General features: G+C 48.9%; 1 protein-coding gene across 1 annotated transcript in view; it reads right to left on the reverse strand.

Annotated features, from left to right (window-relative positions):
• LOC137434817 (serine/threonine-protein kinase D1) overlaps positions 1-13,752 on the reverse strand; it is a gene marked incomplete in the record, with an annotated part of 259,878 nt that overhangs the window by 227,136 nt on the left and 18,990 nt on the right. The window contains 1 exon segment of the mRNA XM_078785044.1: positions 9,193-9,285. Coding sequence (XP_078641170.1) covers positions 9,193-9,285 — 93 coding nt within the window.

The raw sequence follows: 13,752 nt of genomic DNA on the forward strand, positions 1-13,752 counted from the left end.
CAATCGGGTAATTTGTGCGGACACGACCGCCATTCCGCTCGGCCCACCTTAACATCAAAGTCGTGTCTGTAACAATTGGTGTCGGGAGTGAGATTCGAGGCCCGACCAAATTTTGAAAAAAAAAAAAACGAATAGAGGAAAAAAAAAAAATTTGGTCAAAATTTGGAGCGGCCGAAATTTGTTTTGTTTTACGAAACTCGAATTTTGCAAGTCGCGCTATGGCGGATCAAGACGGCTGGGGTCCGGTAAAGGAGAGTGAGGTAGGGTCGATCCAGGACCAAAATGAGGGACAGGAGGAGAGTGAAGCAGTGAGGGCGGCAGGGTCGCAAAATAGCGTTGTCACGCACGAGGTGGCCACGGCGTCCACGCCCGCGACCGTGGCAGCGCCCCTGGTGGATCCGAACCTTTTTATGTTGCAAATGAGGGCCCTTATGAACAAATGGGTGAGCAATTGGGAGACCAAATTAGAGGTTTGAAAAGCAGTATGGGACAAATGGGGAACCGGATGGATGCTCAGGGTGAGCGATTAGAGGGCCAAATGGGGGTAATGAGGGACGAAGCGAGGGGTACTGGTGAGGGATTAGACAATAGATTAGGGGAAATACAGGAGGGGTTAACGGGGGTAGAAAACAGAATGGCCGCTCAAGAGAATCAAATGGAAGGGATGCAAAAAGGGTTAGAGGGGTTAGAAAACAGTATGGAAGGCAAATTGAGGGACATGAGGGACCAAGCGGAAAGGGAAGTTAAACAAATGGAGCAGCAGATAGAGGGGGTCAGAATGGGGGTAGAAACCAAACTGGATGCTCACAGGGAGGAAATGGAGCAGATGAGGGTGGCATCTGGGCAGGAGATGCAAGTGATGGGAGAGGAGATCAGAAGAGGAGTGAGTGAGGAGGTCGGAGGAGTGCGCGAGGAGGTGAGGCACTGTAAGGAGCACATGGAGAAGGAGGTGAGAAAGGGGACTGTAAAATTACAAGGGGGCATAGAGGTCCTGACGCAGGAGGTGGAGCAGCTGACGGTGGGACAAACGGAGTTAGTGGAGCAGGTTCAAAGGAACACTGCGGTATTAGGGGGGTTAAAAGCGACACAAAACGACATAAAAAATGACTTGATAGCGACAAAGAGGGAATGTCAGATGGTACGTGAGGGACTGACAACGAGGCTGGACGAGGTGATAGAGGTTATGGAGACGAAGGACCGGCAGGTGAGGACGCACATGGAAACGGTCAAGGTAGCCTTGGAGGACGAGCTGGAGGAGACGTACCGGGGAATAAAAGAGGTGAAGCACAAATTAGAAGAAGTGGAAGAAGGGATGAGCGAAATTAAGAAGCGACGGAGAGGGGATAAGAAAGAGATAAAAGAGGAGATAAAAGAATTGGTCCAAAGTCTGTGTTTGGATCGTGATGATGTGCTCATTAACCGGATGAGGGATTCGCAGGTGATGGAGGAGAAGCGAAGAGGAAGAGGACCCGGTGTAAGTGGTGACCAATATGGTCGTGCGTATGATGCGCCAGGTGATTTAAGAGGCTTGGGGGTCGAGATAGACCCGGGTGTTCGTGAGAATCCGTTGGTGAAGTGTGCGACAGGTCTGGTGTGCGAAAGAGGAGGTGTGCGAGAAAGTCCGACTCTGGGGTGTGTGAGGAAAAAGTGCGTGCCAAGGAGTGAGGGTGCTGGCGAGAGTGAGTCGGTCGTAGCGCGTGTGCGAGGGGGCACATGGAAGCGCGGTGTGGTGAGTGTTACAGAGGATGTGATGGGAGAGTGTGCGCGAGGAAGGTGTGTGACGGACAGGTGCATGGGGAAAGAGTGCGCTGTCAAAGGCAAGGAAGAATGCACAGCTGTGGTGAGTGTTTACAGAGGGTGTAACGGGAGAGTGTGCGCGAGAAAGGTGTGTGACGGACAGGTGCATGAGGAAAGAGTGTGCTGTCAAGAGTAAGGGTGAGTGCGCTGTCAGGAATGGAGGTGAAAGTAGTGAGAGTGACATGGAGCGTGAGTTAGTTGTGACAGGTGAGAGAGGATGTACACCTGGGATGGAAGGATGCACACCTGGAATGGTAGAGCGTGAGTGGGAATGCACGCTGGAGTTGGTGGTGAGGCACGTGGTTGGGTGTGCGAATGAGAGCACACCTGTGATTGTCACAGAGGAGGTGACCGAGGAGGGGGCGCGAAGAGGTGTTTTGGTGAGGTGTGCTACCAACGAATGTGTGCCAAAGTGTTCGGTGGTCAGGTGTGTGACCAAGGCTGTGAGTGGAATGGGTGTGCCTGGGTGTGTAAGGAACGGTACGAGGAGCATGGGCACAGCTGGATGTGTGAGCAAGGAACGGGCTGCGGAGTGTAAGCGTCCAGGTGAAGCATCGACGTTACACGGGTTAGAGGTTAGAGCGACTTTTAGCCGAAGCAGGCCCTCGGTGCGTGCCGGGCCTCGCTTTGAACGGCCGCGTCCAGGCTCCACTAGGCGGAGCTGGCAGCCTGATAGAAAGGGTCGTCATGGCGACCACGTTTTGTTGAGACGTGCCGGCAGGTCGAGATCGGGACATTGGATGGCTCCACGCCGAGGTGATGCGTGGGATCTCGGCCCGGGTAAGCCCCCGTCCCTGCCCCGAATGCCGGACGCATCCAGCCGCAGGCACAAAACAACCAGCATCCATTGCTTGGCTTTACGAAGCCGGGCTTTGGACAGGGAGTGGCGCACCGAGAGGTATTAGTGAGTCGACTGGGTGATGAGGTTAGTGTTTTGGACCCAAAATTAGAGAAAAACAAAATTTGATGATTGGCAAGGGATTGGCAGTAGTGATTGGCAGATGATGGGCAGTGATTGGCAAATTTTTAATTTGTTGAAATTTGATGTGCAAAATTGGTAGTGAGAGACCCCCGATGTGGTGGGATGGCAAATCCACCATCCCTCACAGGTGGGGCAAAGGAGCAATAGTTTATGGGGTGTATGGCAGTGAAAACTAGCCCGGGTGGGTTAGGTTATATTGATAGGGATTTAGAGAAGATGACATTAGGTGACGTCAAGGTTAGTTAGTGACTGATACCTGTAGTGGGGACGCAGGTAGATTAGTATGGATGATAATGACGAGGGAGCGCAATAGTTTAAAGGGACGACTGGGAAGCGCAAGTTTCAGAGGGGAGTAGTTAGATGAGATGATGCTGTGTGAGAATTGAACAGGTGTGATTGCACAGGTGTGCAACTGGACAGGTGTGTGGAGCAGTGTGTGAGTAATGAGTGTGTGGATCAGCGCGAATGCGCTTGGGGAGAGAAGGGTGCAGGTGGCACCAGGTGTGAGAGCACAGGTGTGCAGGTACAGGTGTGTGGAGAGAGTTGGAGTAAGTGGTACGGAGTGGTGTGCATGGTGCGAAGGTGTGGATGGGGGAAGAGTGGACCCCTTTCACGAGTACCCGGGGCGGGTAGTGTAAGTGTTAGGTAGAGGGTACAGGTAAATTGTGGTTGGATATTGGCATCTGTGGTGCGGTTGCAGAATGGTGTTGTGAATGGGTGCATTAGTGTTGTGGAAATGGCTGGGCGTGTAGCCTGTTAGTGTGTGTAGTTGGTTGAGCACTCCACCACTGTGAGGACGTCGGCCAGGTGAGGCCGCAGGTGGGCTCTGGGAGCCGGTAGAGTTGTGGATGGGGCCCGAGGATCCGGAGGACGGACCCGGGTAGCCCAGTGCCAGAGAGGGCACCGAGTGGGGAGAGTGCCAGAGGGCCTTCCCCAGGTAGTTAGGTTAGGGTAAGGAGCAGGTAAGCTCGGAGGCAACTGCAGTGGTGGAGGTGTGCAGGTGGGTAGACCCACTGGGAGAGGTACACGTCGCAGCCCAGAAATTGTACGAGGGCACCGGGAGATGAATCGGGGGAGTGAGACCCCAAATTGAAGAGCACCACAGTTTGGCCAATGGGAATTGGTTTTTAGAACCCATAGTGTAAGAGGGCCAATGGTTTGGCCGGAGAAAGCCCCCGGGTAGTGTAAAGTTGTTAAAGCCATTTAGGAGATAGTTAGGATTGATGAACCTGTCGCACCATACGCAGCCACTTACCTGTGGTGATGATGATGACTCCACACCTGTGTTTTCTTTGTTTTGTTGCAGGAGATGAATCGCTGTGTGGATTTGTGAGACGCATCACGACGTGGATGAGACATTGGGGTGATTCCATCTCTCCCTCCCTAGGAGGGACTGATGATGAATTGGTAATGGCAAATTATGATGTTGAGTTGGAGATGGCAAATTTTGATGAGAGTTGAAAATGGCAAATTTGATTGGTTAGGAGGGAGAGAAGACGAATTTGGTTTATGGGAGGAACGGGGAAGACAGTAGGGATGTTTGTTGATTTGTAAAGTAGATGTTTATGGGTAGTGTTGTGTTTTGTGGATACAGTAAGGGGTAAGGGAGGGGCCATGTAGGTTACCTGGTGGGGGGGGGCGTACGATAGGAACGTACCTGTCTCACCTGGTTCCCATGTGCCCCCAGTGTGCATCACCTTACATTGCGTGCACTTTTGCGCCCTTACCACCTTACTCACTTGTTTCTTCTTTTGTCTCCCACCTCCGAGGATCTGGCTTTGGGGTGGAGAGAGAGGAGAGAGAGGTGCTGGCTACGCAGTTGTGGGCCTGCACTTTCGCTGTTCGCTGCCTGGATCGGTACACCATATGGACCGCAATGTTTGTGGCCACCCACAATGGACCGCAGTTCGTTTGCGGCCAAGCACCACCCGGGGATGGACCTATGGGTCAACGTGGCACCTATGCCATAAAGGTGAACCACTGTTAATTAACACCACCAAGTGCACCACAAGAAGAGCAAGAGACACCTGCAGGGTTAGGGGTTGTCGAATTTATTTTTATTCCAATGAACAATGGTGACTGCACCGATTGGTGGTGGGGTGGTGCTTTTGATGCTCGGGAAGGGTGCTCTGCACGTTATTAAAGGCCGTCGGCCACAGAGCACTCGTGGGTTGGTGTATCGATGTTGGCAAGCGCGCTCTCTCTATGCATAACATCTGCATGTGTTCCTCCAAAAACAGGTCCTGGATCGTAGTGTAGATATCAGCGTAATCTTGTAAATAATGCTCCCTACCGGCTGTATGTTTAGTTTGAGAATTCTTTCCGGATTCGGTTATCCTGTGGGTGTGTTTCTGTGAGGAGAAGGGTGCAACGTCGCAGGGGGACATATTTACTCATTTGTGAATATCTGTAAAACTGTCGCACTCAGGGTAGAGTTAATAGTAGAGGGAACTACATTGCGTGCCACACTAAAGTAGGTAAAAATTTATCGGGTCGGGACGCCCCGAGGGTAGAGAAGGGTGCAATGTTGCGAATATGGAATTTGGCCTCCATATCCGCTTGTAAATATTCCCCTATTTTCTCCAATACTCCCCAACTTTCCCCGATCCCCCATTCCCTAGTCCCATTGCATGTAAATAACAATCAGTAGAGCCGACCTTCCCCTTATTCCCCCATTGAATGTCGTGCCCAGGTCCACCGCACCACACGTAGCCAACTTTCGGACATCTTCCTAGTTATTCTTAATCTATGTCAGTTAAGGCCTCGTTTCCATTAATTATGACTCTTCGTTGCACCAGAATGTGATTATATGGCATCAGTAGTGAGTTTAGGACCTTTCCCATACCTCCTCCCATCTTCTTCCCCAAACAACAACAATAACAACAACTACAACAACAATTACAACAACAACAGAGGGGATGGCGGCGGAGCGGGGGAGGATGCGTCCTCACACCGGCTCGATTAGCTCCAGACCATGCGCTCCACGGGGTTACCCCGAAGGGGCTGGCTGTCAGCTCCTCGTCGGGGGCGGAGCCAGTAACCCCCCCCGCACGCACCCAATGAGAAGCAACGTGCCGATTCCACGAGGCGGAGCTAACGAGCCGAGGGCGTGTCACTCCCCGCCGGATATACGCGGCCACGCGCCGGATGTGACGTCAGATGCGCCCCCAGCTTGAGACGACAAGACGCCACCTCGAGCGCTGAGAGACCTCCTGCATCTTTTGGGCCGCGCCATCCTGTCCCTGAGCACAAGGTGCACCTTGTGCTGGCCATCGAATACCCGCTTTCCTAGCCATCAATCCCCGTGTGAGTCAGTTTTTGTCCTGTTTCTCTGTGGTCTGTCGGGAATAATATAAGGTTGTGTCTAAGTGCCCACCTTCCTATGTTTCCCTCTTGTCCCTGTAATCTAACCTTCCGCCTTAATATAACCTCCTCCGGAGGTCTTGAGAACTGAACCCCTGGTGTCGTATTGTGTCATTATAACCCAGCCGGGTGTCTTCTCTTTCCTATTGAGCCAGCGTAGCGCGGCTTCGTCGACGTTCGAGTACAATCGGGTAATTTGTGCGGACACGACCGCCATTCCGCTCGGCCCACCTTAACATCAAAGTCGTGTCTGTAACAATATATATATATATATATATATATATATATATATATATATATATATATATATATATATATATATATATATATATATATATATATATATATATACTACTGTGTTCAAAAGGTATCCGACCTTTATTTTTCGTGCGCAAAAAAAAAAGAAGGTAGGGAGGCGTTAATTGGTGCACGTATGTAGGCGAATCTAATGCGCACGCCGCACGCGTGAATTTTTTCCCACCTGCAGAAGCTGTCATTCGACGGCAGACCACCGATGAGTGAGGAAATGTAAGTGAGCGCCGTCGGATTTTCGTTTTTGACAAAATGACGGAAAATCTTGAACAACGCTACTGCATCAAATTTTGTGTAAAGCTTGGCGATTCCCAAGTGGAAACGATCCGCAAGATTCAACACCGTTCATTCCATTATGAAGGAGGATTTGGGCTTCAGGAGAATCTCAGCGAAGTTCGTACCAAAGCTGCTGTGGAAGTGTAAATTTATGAAGCAAGCAATTTTTATGAGCCTCAACCCTGCATTCCTAGTCTGCAGGTGTTTTTTTACGTTATCTCCGACACTCTGCCCAGAATCAATTGCTCGAGAAAAAGTAAAATAAGGCAATGGCAGATCGCATATTGCCATGGCAAAATCATTTCTCTAACTGAAGGGAATATGTATTACATATGGGATGTTCTTTTCAAATAATATGTCGCATTGAAGTTCCATGAGTAAGATATTGGCTTTCTTCGTATGTCTGACAGCTGACCGCAATATCTGAGTAAATTAGTATTCAGAACTGTCCATTGTTGGTGGAGCAAGGGGCCTGACAAACAAGCTTTCGTTGTGACTGTGAATGATCTACTTAGTACAATGCAAATACTTGGTAATTATTGCAGAGTTAAAACAATGGAAGAAGATAATCCTCCCTGCGCTGAAAAGATATCCACTTCACTGAGATTTGGGATGCAAATCTACTCTCAGCGGGAGGCAACCTCATCCTCGACACCTACTCCCTCCCACCCAAGCTTTGCCCAACCAATCCTATTGCTCTCCGCCCCTCTCTTCGCTCCTCCCCCCTCCTCTTGCTCCTCCCATTTGAAATGGTTTAAAAATCAGAACGAATGACCAAATAACCAGGATTATCACTGGGTTTGTAAGATGTTGGTTTGTTGTACTTTAGGATTTCCACTAGGTTTGTAATGCTGTAAGTGTTGTACTTAGGATGTTTCACTTGGCTGGTCGATTCTGTATGGTTACACTGTATGTTGACTGTATACTGTGCATGCTACTGTATCCTTATGATGTTTCCTTTGATGTACATCCCTACTGTACCAGGATTTTCACCCTGGACTTTGATCTAAGATTTGTTGTAAACCTTCCTTGTGTGTTTTTGTGAATTGTATCTTTCTCTTCTTGGTTTAATAAGGGTAATTGTTTCTTGCTGTGTATTTTTGAAGACAGAAAGTGTTATCCTCCTCGGGAATTAAATTTGTAACTTTCTTCTGACAAGCTGATGGACATTGAATTTCTTGGTTCATATATTACATACTACTATAGGGAAAATATCCCCGACACTGCTAACGATTGAGCAGAAGCAACTCCGTTTGGAGATCGCACAGGACATGCTGGAGACTGTGAACAGCGATCCCAGCTTCCTCAACACAGTGATCACTGGCGATGAGTCCTGGGTTTATGGGTACGACCCAGAAACCAAGTTGCAGTTTTGATGCAAGTTTGATGAAACACAAAATTTGATGCAGTAGCGTTGTTCAAGTTTTTCCGTCATTTTGTCAAAAACGAAAATCCGACGGCGCTCACTTACATTTCCTCACTCATCGGCGGTCTGCCGTCGAATGACAGCTTCTGCAGGTGGGAAAAAATTCACGCGTGCGCATTAGGATCGCCTACATACGTGCACCAATCAACGCCTCCCTAGCTTCTTTTTTTTTACGCACGAAAAATAAAGGTCGGATACTTTTTGAACACACTACGTATATATATATATATATAAATGCCATTGCCTCTCTGTGGCTGTCTGTCTGCCTTTATTCCTTATGCAAAGCCACATCTTATAAGATACAAACTCGGGGAACAAACACAACTTTGTGTGGGAGATAACATAGGCCATGTGGCCGTGGCCTCACCCAGAGGCGTGGGGGACTGAGGGGAGCATGAATTCTCAATGAAAATGTGTACCATGTGGCGCCACCTAGTGGTGGCAGCAGAGGTTATTACAATATCCTTCTTTACTTCGGCAACGCTGGGGTTAAAGCACTCCTTGCACGTAAATTTGTCCTCCTTCCCTTCTCCCCCTTCCCACTCCCTCCCCACCCCCAAAAAAATGGAGGGGCAAGTAAAAGCATCCCCCCCCCCCCAAAAAGTAGGGGCAAGTAAAAGCACCCCCCCCCCCCCCCACCCCCAATATGTATATGCAGTATATCTTTCCCCTTCCCTCGTCGTTCCCCCTCCACTTAATGACTATACCAGCATATGTGTTAGTGCATGTAATCATGCAAAACTTCATATTAACATAAGGCAATAGTGCCCTCTGTCATGTAAGCATAATTCAAGCATGTAGGAAGTAAGATGATGTGGCAGTGGGCAGGAGTTTAAAGGGACAGCAGGAAAATGCAGGAAATCACCTCATAGAGGCGTAAAGATAATTTCACAGACAACAGATAAGCAAGTTGATGGAATGGAAGAATGATGAGTAAATTCAAATTTGTGTGAAGGGAATTTCAGCATCCTTCCATCGGGCATCCATAGCCAGCGTTCAGGAACTGACCCCAATAATAGTTATTCCCCAGCCTGACCTTCTGATCAATGACTGAGCAGGCCAGCTCACGTACAGCACCCAAGTTCATCTCATGTGGATCCAGTGCAACCGGCTCACGGGCCAACCCAATCTGTCAGGCAAGAGAAGCAAAGCATCATCAAGAACTTACTTCCACCGTTTTCACCTTATAATTAAGGTGACGACCGCTTCCGCTTTGCACCTCTGCTGCTGCCTGATGACAGAACCCTTCACCTTCTGCTACCTCTTGAAACCTTCCGCTTCAGATGTAAATTCAAGCTCTCCACTTATGTTGCAGTCTCAATCATTCTATTTAGGTTTCTTCTGCCACCTGACAAATTGCGTCTTCTACTTTCACTACTGCCTGAATCTCTCCACACAAATCCTTCCATATTCTGCTTGTATGTCCGCTAACAGCTGACACACTTGGACGCTTTTCACAAACTCACCAAGATGCATTTCTGTTCCCGCTCCATTGTCACTGCTGCTATGTAGTCTGTCGCTGTGGCTGCTGCTATGTTGTCTGTCACTGCTACTGCTTCTACATCGTCGGTTGCTGCCCCTATGCAATCTGTTGTTGCCGCTGTTACGTCATCTGTTGCTGCTGCTGCTGCTGCTACATCATCTGTTGCTGCTGCTGTTACAGCATCTGTTGCTGCTGCTTTGTCTTCTGTCAGTGCTGCTGCTGCTACATAGTCTGATGCTGCTCCTATGTAACCTTTTGCTGCCGCTGTTGCTATGTCGTCTGTCACTGCTGCTCCCACACCGCCTGTCACTGCTGCTGCTGTTATGTCGTCTGCTGCTGCTGCTGCTGCTGCTGCTGCTACATTGTCTGTTGCTGCTCCGTCGTCCATTGCTGCTGCTGCTGCTGCTCCGATGTAATCTGTTGCTGCCGCTTTTGAATGAATCTGAAAATGCATTTCGTTCTATAAACGGTAACTTTCATCTAGTTTTATTCCCGTTTTTTTTCAACCGAGTCTAAAACCATGTTAGCGACTGAAAAATGAAATGAGATATCGAATTAGAGTTGAAATAAAACTGTGAGAGAGAGCAAGACACCGTGGGCCTAACAAGAAATACAAGATTTCAAATAAACCTATTTAAAGTGTATGTGCACGTAACTAATTTAAAAAAACGAAGAAATATCTCTTGGTAATTTCCTGAAACATATTTTACTTCCGGATAATAATGATGAATGAAATAAGAACGAAGAAATATATGTCGGCATCATTGTTGACGTTTTTGTGACGACTGTCATCAAACGGAAAAGTAATATCTTAACGGAAAAGAAAAATGTAATTTTTCATATATGTCGACATTTTGAGCTATTTGGGCAGTGTATGATACATCGTCCTGCAATTTTTTTTATATATCTTGGGATTTTCCTGTGTGTGCGTGAATTTTTTCAATTATTTCTGACACCAAGTCTAAAACCATCGATAAAAATGAAATCAGATGGTGAGTTAGATTGGAGATAAAGGCGTGAAAAAGACTCAATGGCCTTGAAATTACAGGCCTTTGAGAATTCATTTCGTTCTATAAACGGAAACTTTCATGGTATTTTATTCCTCGTTTTTTCCACCAAGTCTAAAAGTATGTCAGCGACTGTGAAAAATGAAATGATATATCGAATTATAATTGAAATAAAACTGAGAGAGAGCAAGACACCACAGGCCTAACAAAACAGGCCTCAAAGCTATGCGAGGAAAAAAAATGGTGGATATTTGGTTTTGTAGCCCCTCCCAGAACGGGTGTAGCCACAACCTCGCACAGATGGATCACCTACGGTTATTATAACTAGGGCATTGCCCGTACGTGGGTGCCCGTTCCGTGGCCAAAAAAAAAAAAAAACGCTACCCGTACGCTCTACCCCGCCCGTACGCCCGTAAACAAAAAAAGCAACGCTCTTCGCTTCCGCCCTTCGCTCTGACTGAATTGGGAGAAATAATGCGCATAAGAAATCGAATTACGTACCGTAATGGCGGTCAGCTCGTAACGCGCTCAGCTCCGCTCGTCTCACATCGGCCACGCCTACGCAACAGAGCGTTCTGTGATTGGCTGCCGGAAGATAAGTCGTCACTGTCCGGAAGTTCGCAAATCGCAGTTAGGATGAATCGTTTTAATTTAATCGCAGTTTGAATTCGTTTTAAAACATAGTTTAACGGCAACATAGTTTTCCAACGTGAAATAAATGAATACGCTGTCAAATGTGCCGTCCGAGGCAGAGTCTGATCGCCACGTTCGGCACACGTGATAGCTCGCTGCTCTCTGATTGGTTGAAGCGTTTTTTGGACATATCTCGGTAAGTAATTGTCCGATTAATATGAAACCTTGAAAAGGCACATCCTCGGGTCCCCAGCAATATACCTGGCAAGTTTCAAGTATATCGGACCCGTGGTTGTCGAGAAACAGCGGTCACAGACACACAGACACACAGACAGACACACAGAGATTGCTGGAATTATAGATAGATATGGACTAGTGGGGTCACCCGTGGGAATTCCACGGGCATGGACGTGTGTGACATTTGGACATCTTGATTTAGATGCTGCACATTAAATTTTACAAAATGGTTACTGGCAATTCATCAGATCCAGAAATGGTGTAATTAACACAATTTATTTATTTCACATAATATGTGACCCCGCACTCCTCTCCACCTGACACTCTCCTCTCTCCACCCTCATGCCTCTCCAATCCCACTCCTCCTCACACTCCCCTCCAATACCTCCTCACACTCCTCTCCAATATTTCCTCACACTCCTCTCCAATTCCTCACACTCCCCTGAAATCGATCCTCACTCTCCTCTCAAATTCCTCACACTCCTCTCCAATCGCTCCTCACTGTCCTCTCCAATCGCTCATCACTCTACTCTCCAATCGCTCATCACTCTACTCTCCAATCGCTCCTCACTCTCCTCTCCAATCGCTCCTCACTCTCCTCTCCAATCGCTCCTCACTCTCCTCTCCAATCGCTCCTCACTCTCCTCTCCAATCGCTCCTCACTCTCCTCTCCAATCGGCCCTCACTCTCCAACTCCTCGCTCCTCGCTCTCCAACCCCTCGCTCCTCGCTCTCCAACCCCTCGCTCCTCGCTCTCCAACCCCTCGCTCCTCACTCTCCAACCCCTCGCTCCTCGCTCTCCAACCCCTCGCTCCTCGCTCTCCAACCCCTCGCTCCTCGCTCTCCAACCCCTCGCTCCTCGCTCTCCAACCCCTCGCTCCTCGCTCTCCAACCCCTCGCTCCACGCTCTCCAACACCGAGCTCCTCGCTCTCCAACCACTCGCTCCTCGCTCTCCAACCACTCGCTCCTCGCTCTCCAACCACTCGCTCCTCGCTCTCCAACCCCTAGCTCCTCGCTCTCCAACCCCTCGTTCCTCGCTCTCCAACCCCTCGCTCCTCGCTGTCCAACCCCTCACTCCTCGCTGTCCAACCCCTCGCTCCTCGCTGTCCAATCCCTCGCTCCTCACTCTCCAACCCCTCGCTCCTCGCTCTCCAACCCCTCGCTCCTCAACCCCTCGCTCCTCGCTCTCCAACCCCTCGCTCCTCGCTCTCCAACCCCTCTCTCCTCGCTCTCCAACCCCTCGCTCCTCGCTCTCCAACCCCTCGCTCCTCGCTCTCCAACCCCTCACTCCTCACTCTCCAACCCCTCGCTCCTCAACCCCTCGCTCCTCGCTCTCCAACCCCTCGCTCGTTGCTCTCCAACCCCTAGCTCCTCGCTCTCCAACCCCTCGCTCCTCGCTCTCCAACCCCTCGCTCCTCGCTCTCCAACCCCTCGCTCCTCACTCTCCAACCCCTCGCTCCTCACTCTCCAACCCCTCGCTCCTCACTCTCCAACTCCTCGCTCCTCTCCCGTCTCATTCATTTTGGAAATGGAAGTTGCCACGCAACGCATGAATTGTCCCGATCCTCAAGAGGAAGCGTCTCGTAATCATCAAATGGCAAGTAAATTACATTGTGAAAATTAAAGATTTCAAATAAACTTATTTAAAGTGTATGCGCACATAACTAATAAAAAAAACGAAGAAATATCTCTCGGTAATTTCCTGAAACATATTTTCCTTTTTACTTCCGGATAATAATGTTGAATGAAATAAGAACGAAGAAATATATGTCGTTTTGTGACGACTGTCATCAAAAGTAAAAGTAATATATCTTAACGGAAAAGATAAAGCGAATTTTTAATATAGGTCGACATTTTCCCCGACGTGTGCATGAATGTTCTCAATTATTTCTGACACCGAGTCTAAAACCATCGATAAAAATGAAATCAGATGGTGAAAAGAAGAAAAAGAACCACCTTTGGAGGCCATTTTTCCCGGCAGAGCAGGGGTTGGACCTTTTTCCAGGCACCGTGGTCCCCTTTTTGAAGCAATGTTTTATGGCTGGATGCCCTTCCTGCCACCAACGCTGTTGGTCACCTCTTGCAATAAACACGGAATTACCAGTGAGCTGGTACTCAATTTGCCGACCTCGGAAGGATGACAGGCTGAGTCAACCCCCCTGGCGTCAATTCAGCGATCAACCGGGATTCGAACCCAGGATCCTAGGATCCCAAGCTGGCACCCTAACCGCTAAGC

The sequence above is a fragment of the Myxine glutinosa genome, chromosome 9 (assembly GCF_964187855.1).
Source record: "Myxine glutinosa chromosome 9, kmMyxGlut1.1, whole genome shotgun sequence".
In the NCBI taxonomy this organism is placed as follows: domain Eukaryota; kingdom Metazoa; phylum Chordata; class Myxini; order Myxiniformes; family Myxinidae; genus Myxine; species Myxine glutinosa.